This window comes from Chelon labrosus (genome assembly GCF_963514085.1).
Source record: "Chelon labrosus genome assembly, chromosome: 23".
Lineage (NCBI taxonomy): Eukaryota > Metazoa > Chordata > Actinopteri > Mugiliformes > Mugilidae > Chelon > Chelon labrosus.
This window is the reverse complement of record NC_140356.1, coordinates 9,711,852-9,722,236: the sequence shown is the minus strand read 5'-3', so window position 1 is coordinate 9,722,236 and position 10,385 is coordinate 9,711,852. Positions and strand designations below refer to the sequence as shown.

The 10,385-nt window shown below is 44.3% G+C and overlaps 1 protein-coding gene across 1 annotated transcript; it reads left to right on the top strand.

The window, feature by feature from the left end:
• The first annotated feature begins 5,933 nt into the window (after positions 1 to 5,933).
• On the top strand, positions 5,934 to 7,316 carry gpr85 (G protein-coupled receptor 85). The gene has a single exon (XM_084573091.1). It carries the CDS (start codon positions 6,103 to 6,105, stop codon positions 7,234 to 7,236), a length of 1,134 nt encoding a protein of 377 aa, XP_084429217.1. The 5' UTR covers positions 5,934 to 6,102; the 3' UTR covers positions 7,237 to 7,316.
• Positions 7,317 to 10,385: the final 3,069 nt, after the last annotated feature.

Here is a 10,385-nt window from a genome sequence, read left to right as displayed (position 1 = left end):
GTCTAGAAATACTTCTTGCATCAATGTTTTTATGCGATACAGCAATACGATGTGCTGCAGTCAACATAGAAGCTGCAGCATCACAGTTTTATTATATTTCCTCACACACACAAAAAAAGAGAATTTAATTTTCACTTTGAAGTGACTGAGTCTTGGAAATATATTGTTTTCCCACCGGTGCATATACAGCACATGCTGCACAGAAACCCTTTTCAGTCTCCTCCTGAGTGTACAGATTTAAATACGGTTGCCTCCAGGTGCTGAGCGGCGCATTACGATGCAGGACACATAAGTTGGGAAGATTAATGTCACTGTCCTAACCTGTTAGACAGACACGCTCATTTCTGGATATTCTCTCATCCTCCCACTGATCAATTACCAATACAGCAGGAATCCGGTGTAAGTGCCGCCGCCGCTGCTGCTGCGTGGATATGCCAATGAATTAACATAGACTGAATTTGAGGACAGATTCCCAATCAAAATCCAGATACGGCCGTTTTTAAAGTTCTTTGACGGGCTTCAAATTGCCACGTGGCCAGCTGGAGGCAGCCATATAGAGATCAGACAGGACTCACACACACACACAAAAAAATAAAAATAAATGTGTGTATATGTCAGACAAACTGCCAAAAAGACAGCAGGAGCAAGCAAGAGGGAGCGTATGAGGTGAAAGCAAGAAGAGCGCGCAGAGGGAACGCGTGCCTATTCATCTCCTTGCTCCGAGCAGGCAGGTACGGAGGTATGGCGGCCTTACAAGGTCAATATTTTACTTTGGCTTGTGCGCACTAATTAAATTACAGACAGAGCGCCCCGGGGGAGCACACAGAGAGACATAGACCCTCGGCGCAGCTCGACAAGCCAAACAATTTGTAGCAAGGGGTGAGACGTACGTTGGCGTGTTTACTCACCGCAACGCTGAGGCCTTTTCATGTGTTTCGGGAGATCTGGGGGAGGGAAGTCAGAGCAGCCAAACGGATCTGAGAAGTTCACAAACCTTAAGTCAGCCAGTGTCGCCCATATTGCGGTAAATGCTAGTCTTGTGGCTGTGATTGACATTTTTTTATTTCTTTTTTTCTGACCTTTACCAGCAAGTGTCACGAGGAACATACAGCTCAGGCCTATGCATGTCAACATGTGTTTGTCGGGGGGAATATCAAGCTACAGACGCGAGAGAGCGGTTGACGAGCCTGTAAAACGGACTCCCTCGTTTATAGCAGGGCCTGAGGGGTAGACACATGAAGCACTGACAGCCTGTCAGCCTAATCGTCTCTAATAAGGGGGACAGTGTCACAAATCCACTCGCTGTGGAATAATCACAGAGCTGGAGTCTTGGGTTAGTTTATGTGGGGGGTTAAAAAAAAATAAAAGTAACAACAGATGTGTTGTGCTGTCATATTTTTGTGCTACAGACTACATGGCTGCTGATATGCAGAGAGGAAAGAAAAACGCAGGGTTAATATTTACCAGCGCCGCCATTGGCTGAGCGAACCAGGAAGTCCGGTCTGTCATATGACTTCGACGCAGGCGCTCCAGCTTCCCGAAAGTCAACAGGAGCAACAGCGGAAACATGGCTCTCAAACTTGCAATTCCCGACGCCGCAGTGCTCTTCTGGCTGCTGCTTTTCACCCTGATCCCCCCGGCGGAGGCTTACGACGCGGGCGACGCTCTGGCCCTGCTGCTGTGCACCATCCTGACCGTGGTGGGCTTCTGCGCCTGCCTCGGCTGGTACGCGCGGAGGCGGAACGGACAGCTGTGATCATCAGAGGAAGAAGGGGGGGCTCCTGGGATAACGCACCTGTCCCGTGCTGTTACAATCCTATACATCATTAAGCGACCTCCCACGGATCTTCTAGCACAATGTCTGTGTCTTAACGACTGATAAGAAACGTGCCTTAAAGGAATGAATGCGGGGAGTTCAGCGGGAACCACGTGGAGTTGGAGACGGGTGAAATGATCCAGGAAGTCCCAAAAACAGGAACTGATCCTTGGTTTCTCTGCTGAGATTAAGGACCAAAGAAAAATTGCTTTCAGTGTGGAAAAAGACTGCTGCAGTTATTGTTGACTATCCCCAAAGATGCCTGTATGTGCTTGTGTAGTATTCCTCATACCTGAAGTGATCACTGTGATTTCCTGCTTTCACTATGAAACATTTGCTTGAAGCACAACGTTACTAGAGTTTGCATCCTGTCCCTGTAAAACAAGCAGCTCTGTGAGGAATAAATGTATTTACACGCTTTTCACATCTAATGTCTATGATGTTTGACTGATCCGCAGTTTACTGTCCTTTTTTTTATGAGCTGTGAAATGTTACGCACTCAATCAGATCAAGATGTCAAAAGTATACCTACCTGGAGATTAGCATTTAAGACATCCTCAGAATATTGTTGCCTTGAGCTGTTTGAAGAGTTTTGCTCAAAGTCCAGGGTTAGCCTTTGTCTGACTATAAAAGACGCCACAGTCCATACATTGTTAGCCGAATATTACGAAACATGACTAAAACCAGCCAGAGCCAGCTCAGTTTCAGCATCTTTGACGTTAACAAAGACCGCATCACAATCGCTGCTGATCATGTATTTTTTTGTTCACGGCCTCATTGATCGAAATCTTAGCTTCACGAAGGTCATGGTATTCAGCATTTGTTCAGAATAACAGAGAGAGAGACGTCGATTCAGCTGTGTTTTCATTTTGGAGGCCGTGGTTTGAATCAGTATTGAACTGTGTCACGTTGCTCCGACGCACGTTTCTATTATTTTGACGACCCCTTTGTAGTAGCATGCTGAATAACACCAACACTTTGGTGATCCAACACTGGATTTCAGTCCTGTTTGACAGGATTTGCAGACTACATCCTCTAGAATGATCATGCAGCTGTGTTATTTTGTTTCGGCAAGTGTAAAGAATAGGTTTCAACGAAGGTTTTATAACTTCAGTTCAGGAATACAACCATACCTCTTACCAAAAGGTTCCTGAAAGGTGCCCCCAGGTTGTTCTTTTACCTTTTGAGGATCATCTACCATCAACCAATAAATATCCGAGCCTCATCATGATAAAAATTATTATTAGATTTTGATCCTAATTGGATTTGAAGATGAATGGTTGTTCTTACATTTAGTTTGACATGCTTTGTCTGCAGTGTTAGGATTATATTTGTATGCAGAATTTTTTTTTCGTATTAAAAAGTGACGACCCACAGCCATCTTTTTCTAAAAATAAATAAATAGATCTGCACAATCCACAGTGCCCCCTGCTCTATGTAAGTTATCTCAGTTACCAGCAATGACACATTCCCCACATGCGTGATGATAATTAATTCATAGCCCAAGCACCGCGCATGCAAAGCCACCCGCCCACTGATGTGCAAGCCCCTAAGTGAGATTTACTTGCATTCGCTTGTGCACTGTACAAGTGGCTGATCGAATCAGTGTTCACTTGTTACACCGCCCGTGACATCACAGCTCTCCATACATGTCTGAGAAATCAAATCCCATGAATTTATCATGCCGCCCGGGCAGAACGAACAACAGTGTGCAAAGTGCTTGTCAATTATGCATGTTTACAGCACGTGGGGGGAAGTCCGTTCTTACCTTGAGGTTGGAGCTAAAACTGCGTGAGAGTTAACTTCTAAAGGTCGACGTTCATCGGCAAAGACCAAGGCTCAGTTGATGAAGTTTGCCGGTTGACGGCCCCCGAGGGAAATAGGTGGATGGATGAAAGGGAGGGGGGCGAAAGGGAAGGGATCAGAGAGGTCAAAGGAGACGGAGGAGTGAGGTCAAGTAAGAATCTGGACTTAAGATGCAGAGAATCCCAGGGAGTGAAACTCTGGTTGGGGGCACGTCTCATGAAGCTTTGTCCCTGAGGTTTTTTATAACGGAAGAGGAAAGGGATGGATGGGTCGAGAACTGAGACGATCAGAGACAGAGAAAGGGGTTTTAAATGTGCATGGGAAATAAAATGACATGTGGCCTTGTGAACAGAACTTACAATAATATAGCACTGAGTATATGAGGGGGAAAAAAAGCCATCCTATGCTATAATAAATAAAAGGATGTCATTATTATTAAGAAGATCAAACTATAGGATACAACTAAACAGAAAAAAGATGATTTGTATGATTTATTAATGCAAAATATGTTTTATTTTCCAATATTTGATGAGAAGTACATCTAAAACTATAATAAATGTGCTTTTTCATCTACACTGCGTGTGCAAGGCAGCAGTGAAACGTTAACGTTACTTCGTTACTCTCCCCGTTACCGGAGGATACCATGTTGTAACGCGTCCCCGTCGAGCAGATGTTGCCGTGAGAGAGACGGAGTCGCTGCCGCTGCTGCTGCTGCAACAAGAGACAAGACGCGTCTTGGATCACAAATAGGGGGGATGCAGGGCGCATGCGCAGTGCGCTCCGTTTACTGTAGGATATTCGCCGTGGAGGAAAAAAAGGGGGCAGGCAACAAAATCGGGCTTTTTTTATATTAAAAAAAAAACAAAACAGCAAAAACTCGACTCGTGTGCAATGTAAATAACCGACGGGAGGGACACGAAATAGGATTATCAACAGGTAGGGGGTTTTGATTGATCTCGTGATCGGCTGTCTCTCTCCCTCTCTCTCGATCTTTTTCTCTCTCTCTCTTTTTTTTTTTTTTTTTTTTTTTTTTGGCCTTGTCTTGTGTGTGGTGGTGGTGGCGGCGGCGGCGGCGGCGGCTGCGATTCTGGGCAATTCATAGCGGCGACTTGGAAATTATTCTAGTCTAATGGACGTGCGGAGCCGCTACTCTGTTCTGCTTCATCCGGCCGACCGGGATGCGAAGGCGGTCGTTTTTACCCGGCTATGTTTTTAACAGAAATCTATCGGAGCCAAACGCGCGTAAAACCCTCGACTGAAAATCGGAGGACGCATTTGAACGCGTAAGTAAACGCCTTTATTATGAAACCACACGTTATTCTAACAAACTGTGCGGTCTGCCAGAGAACAAATATGTATACTGAGCAGGTCATCCCATAATATAGCAGCCAGCAGCCTTGTTATTGCCATTCCTAACCACCCTTTTCGATCCAATCCCGACATTAAAACGCAGAATTACGCGTCCGTGTAGTGTCAGTGTTACACGCGATGTTCTCTTAACTCTGGTTTTTAATTATAAAAGATGATGTGGAAAATGGAGGCTGGCTCAACAGAGACGCCAGTAATGAGAACACCGCTTGTTAACGTTAAGACCAGTAATCCAGTTAACCTTTAATCAGACAAAAAAAAAAAGGGGGGGACGCTTTATTATCTGTGCGCCCTCCGTCGTTTTTTCTCCCCCCCTCACACAGCGCATAGAGGTAGGGCGAGTTTCTCTAAATCGAGGCATCCGCCGATTTAGAGAGCCTTTCTTCCTCCTCTGTTCTGCAGGGTGTAGGGTGTGATCAAGGGACGCTTTATTTTGGTCTGCATTTCTCTTAATGTTTCACAGTGCGCCGAAAATGCAGCCCCCTCCCAACCCACCCCTCTCAAACAAATCCAACCCTGTGCGACTCAAAAAAAGAAAAAAAAATAGGCTATGCATCTTTGTTAATGAAGGCTGGATTGTGCCTTTATTTTTTTTTATTAGCATTATTTAAAAATTTGTCTTCCTCCTTTGTTCGGGAGATTCCTGAACCACGTGAAAGAAAATTCTATCAGGGATTACTGCTTCAGTCTAATCAAGCTCCATCACTGTCTGTTTGTCTGTGTCTCTCTGTAGACAAAGTGCTCAGGCTGAGGCAGAGCGCCGCACTCCAAATGTTAAAATGCAAAGCAAATAATTAAATAAATGACAGGGAGAATGTGGTGATTGTTGCTTTTTTTTTTTTTTTTGTGCGTGTCTGTGTTTTGTTATCACATTTCCAGATTGTGCAGTTGAAAACATTGCAGCTGTTGTTTGGGACTGAATGCTGATGGGTGGATGATATTTTTCAGGGATTTTTTGTAGGTGTGATGAGACAAAGGAACAAAGGATGCCTTAGAGGAGAGGTTGCCTATATGCCTGGAAACCTCTTCAAAGCACACCGCCAAATGGATCTATCGCCTCCCCCTGCCACCTCTAGATCATGATACTTGGCTGAAGCTGTTCCGCTATCTTTATGATCCCTCCTCCATCTATGGCGAACTATAGCCATGCAGGGGACCACACCATCTTGCAGAATGTCTCTCCTCTCGCCACGTTCCTCAAACTGACCTCTCTGGGTTTCATTATTGGAGTCGGCGTGGTCGGAAACCTCCTGATCTCCATCCTGCTGGTCAAAGACAAGAGCCTGCACCGAGCGCCCTACTATTTCCTGCTGGATCTGTGCGCCTCCGATATCCTGCGCTCCGCCATCTGCTTCCCCTTTGTCTTCACCTCGGTAAAGAATGGATCTGCCTGGACCTATGGCACACTGACCTGCAAGGTGATCGCCTTCCTGGGTGTGCTCTCCTGTTTCCACACGGCGTTCATGCTGTTCTGCGTCAGCGTCACCCGTTACCTGGCCATCGCACATCACCGATTCTACACCAAGAGGCTGACTTTCTGGACGTGTTTGGCTGTCATCTGCATGGTGTGGACGTTGTCGGTGGCTATGGCATTCCCGCCGGTGCTAGACGTGGGGACGTACTCTTTTATCCGGGAGGAGGACCAGTGCACATTCCAGCACCGCTCCTTCAGGGCGAACGATTCGCTGGGCTTCATGCTCCTGCTGGCGCTCATCCTCCTGGCCACACAGCTGGTTTACCTCAAGCTTATATTCTTCGTCCATGATCGTCGAAAGATGAAGCCCGTCCAGTTTGTGCCTGCTGTCAGCCAGAACTGGACCTTCCACGGGCCAGGCGCCAGCGGGCAGGCGGCGGCCAACTGGCTGGCCGGATTTGGTCGAGGCCCGACCCCGCCTACTTTGCTGGGCATCAGGCAGAACAGCAACGCAGCGGGCCGCAGGCGTCTACTGGTGTTGGATGAGTTCAAAACTGAGAAGAGGATTAGTAGGATGTTCTACATCATGACGTTTTTCTTCCTGGCTCTGTGGGGGCCCTACCTGGTTGCCTGCTACTGGCGGGTGTTTGCAAGGGGCCCTGTGGTTCCTGGGGGCTACCTGACAGCAGCCGTGTGGATGAGCTTTGCCCAGGCTGGGGTCAATCCTTTCATCTGCATCTTCTCCAACAGGGAGCTCCGGCGCTGCTTCAGCACCACACTCCTCTACTGCAGAAAATCCAGGTTACCAAGGGAACCCTACTGCGTTATATGATGGTTTTGCTGTGGGTTTTTTTCCCTCATCTATGTCTCTATTACCCTGATTGATCTTGATCTGGGCTCGTTCCCATTGTACAGCTTTCTTTCTATCTCTCTTCTCTTCATCCTCCAGTTTTCTCCTGCTCCTCCTTCTCCTAACCCTTCTTTTCAGAGGTGGAAGGTGGAACTGCCAATCACGTGGCTTGGCCGGGGTGATTGAGTTCGAAACGTATCAAACGTGGAGGCTGAAGGGAATGGGAATACGCAGGAGGTATGGATCCCCCTCCTGTGTTTATGTTCTAGTAAACAGACATTGTGGAAGGCCATGCCAATGCAGACATGCAAAAAGTTGAGAAAAAAAAAGGAGAAAAAAAAAGGAAAAAGATTTGACAAAACAATGAAAACGAACCTTTGGATATTTTGAAGATTATTCTGTGAGGTGTGAAATATAAGAAAAGAAAAAAAACAAAAAAAAACAAAGAAACGATACCTCTCAAGGAATCACTGGAAATGTTTTACATTTTAAGAGTTGCACTAAAAAGAAGATGTAAAGATGCGTTTCTTTTGGTCAACAGTTGAATTGCAAGGACAACTTTTTTTTTTTTTTCCCATTTTTGTTTTTCCCAAACGAAACATTGAATGCTTTAATTTGCAACAGACTACACAATCGCTGTAAGTAAAGCAAAACGTGGTGACTGTTGGAATACACCATCAACAAGAGGATAGAAATGGTTTTAATGTAAGTGATATCTTTTTCATTTACCGGGGCGGCGGGCAGGGGACGGGGACGGGAGGGGGGGATGGGATGGGGGGGTCTCACCGATGAGGGATTGTGGGCGGGGGAGGGGGATTTACAATGTGTGGTTTTGAAGTTGCAACTTAAAACTAGAAATGATTTTTCTTGTAGTTTTACGATCCATATGTCCCTAGTGTCTGGCATTGTTATTTTCCTAACACCTTTTACAAGAAAAAAAGAGGAAAAAAAAAAAGATGAAGTGATGTTTGGATTTAAAAAAAGTTGCTTTTAAGAACAACCTTGTGCTTAAAAAAAAAAAAAAAGACATTGAAGAAGTAGTTTAAATGTTTCATCATATCCATGTACCTAAACACTATCATATTGTTACAGTATTGCTGATGCCACTCCGGGTGTTCTTGCCTTAATGGTTATGATATTGTCATGTTTCTTGGTTGTTATTTAATTTTTTTTTCATTCACTCCTGAAATTTTTTATTTTTTTTTTAGATGCGAGTTTTTGGTTTTTCTTTCGTGTGTTTCTTTTTCACATCAGCGTGAAGTGCATGTCCATTTTTAAAAGCTGGTCCGCTCCCATGAGCATCACAGGCCATACACTGAGCAGCCCATTTTTATTCTGCAGTGGTTTGCTACACCCCACAGAGTGCTCAGAGCACAGGGAGTGTGTGTGAGCGTGTGTGTGTGTGTGTGCGTGCAAGGGAATGCATGTGTGTGCGTATCACAGCGAGGATGCGTGTGGATCAGACAACAGTCACTTCAAGACCAGAGCCTTAGTATGAAATCTTGCACAATTTGTAAAAAATGTAAAAGGATAAAAAAAAGAAAAGAAAAAAAAAAAAAGACATTTAAGGCACACCGTCTTGTTTCTACTTTCCCTGCATTTGCTCTCTCTACTGATTGTTTTCGATGACTTACTTTTTTCTCTTGTGGCCATTTTAATATTTATTATGTATTCTTTTTTGTATATTATAGATAGATTGTGTGTAAGTATGTGAGTCTTTCATTTTGAAGTCCCGAATGTGAGTACAGTTTCAGTTAGGATTGCATTTGCTGAAAGTTAACTGTGTAATCTGTTGCTTTTTGAAAATAAAAAGTTTCCATTTTGCAAAATTTGTTTTTTTATCCCTGTCATTGGGTTGAGATCATATGGTGCAGCCAGGTAAAGAACTGGTAAACATGGAAATGGTGATTAGTAAAGTGTTGAGTTTAGAGATCTTCGGATCCAAAATGAGTTTTTTACTTGACTTCACATACCTGTGCTACGGGAGTTTAGAATGGAATTTAAGAATGGAGTCCTTGGACACAAAATGGCCGCCCAATTTCACACTTGCAGGACGAATTTGAAAGGATGTAGTTCAACCCAAACTTCTATCTGTTCTGAAAACTAACCAAGTGTTTCTGTTGCCTTAACCTAACCAAGCAGCGACTGAAAGTGACAGGAAAGAGCCACACAAAACCAGAGAACACGACAAGTGAAAACATGACAAAAAAAATTCATGTTCTCTCGTATGATTCAAACTCCAGTATCGTGGGTGTAAGTCTTGTGTGTGACTGTAAAAACAATGCCCTTTGTTGGCCTTCAGGTTGGTTTGCTGACGACCAATGAGAGGGCTTCTATCATTTGTCAAGTTCCGACTTCCTGTGTTACTGTTGCTAGGTTAGCCAAAAATTTGGCATTAGCGTAGGGTTTTTCTCCTCAAAAACGAGAAAAACACACAACTAGCGAGTAAGGGTACCGAAGAGGAAACAAAAACTGAAAACTGGTGACAAGACTAGTAATAATTCCAATTAGCACAGTTGCTAACATTAGCCGTCATTACCCCAAGACTCTGGTAATGGAATGCTATTGTTTGTCTAGCCTAGCAACAGTAACATAGGAAGTGGGGACTCCACAAAGGTGGTCAGCTGACCAATCAGAAAGCCAACAGTTGATGAACTTCATGGCTATTTCACAATTTGCAATGAGATGCAGGCCGCTTAAAAGGTAAACAGTTTTTGTTCACAAACTGCATTGTGTTGGATTTCAGGCTTCAATATAAAACATTTAAAACCAACACTGGGTTAGAATCTTTACGATTGTTTGGTATTTCAAAGCCACTGCTAAAAGGTCACCATGTGCATATTTTGTATTCATGATTATTGGTGGTTGGTGTTTCTACAAGAATTTTAAGTGTATGGGTTATGTGTAATGTACGTCTGTGCTTTTTTTTTAAATATATTTTATAGAGAAAGTGATTGCATTTTCAAAAATGTCTCTTCTAGAGAACGATCTTTTCTGTCATGTGACAGCTTGTCAAAACAGAACGCTAAACCTTGTCAGCGAATGTGAAGTGTCTTGTGACATTTAATGGGAATCATCTCTGTGAATATATCCCCAGGCACGCTCGCCCTTTGCGGGTTCTGCGTTAGAGA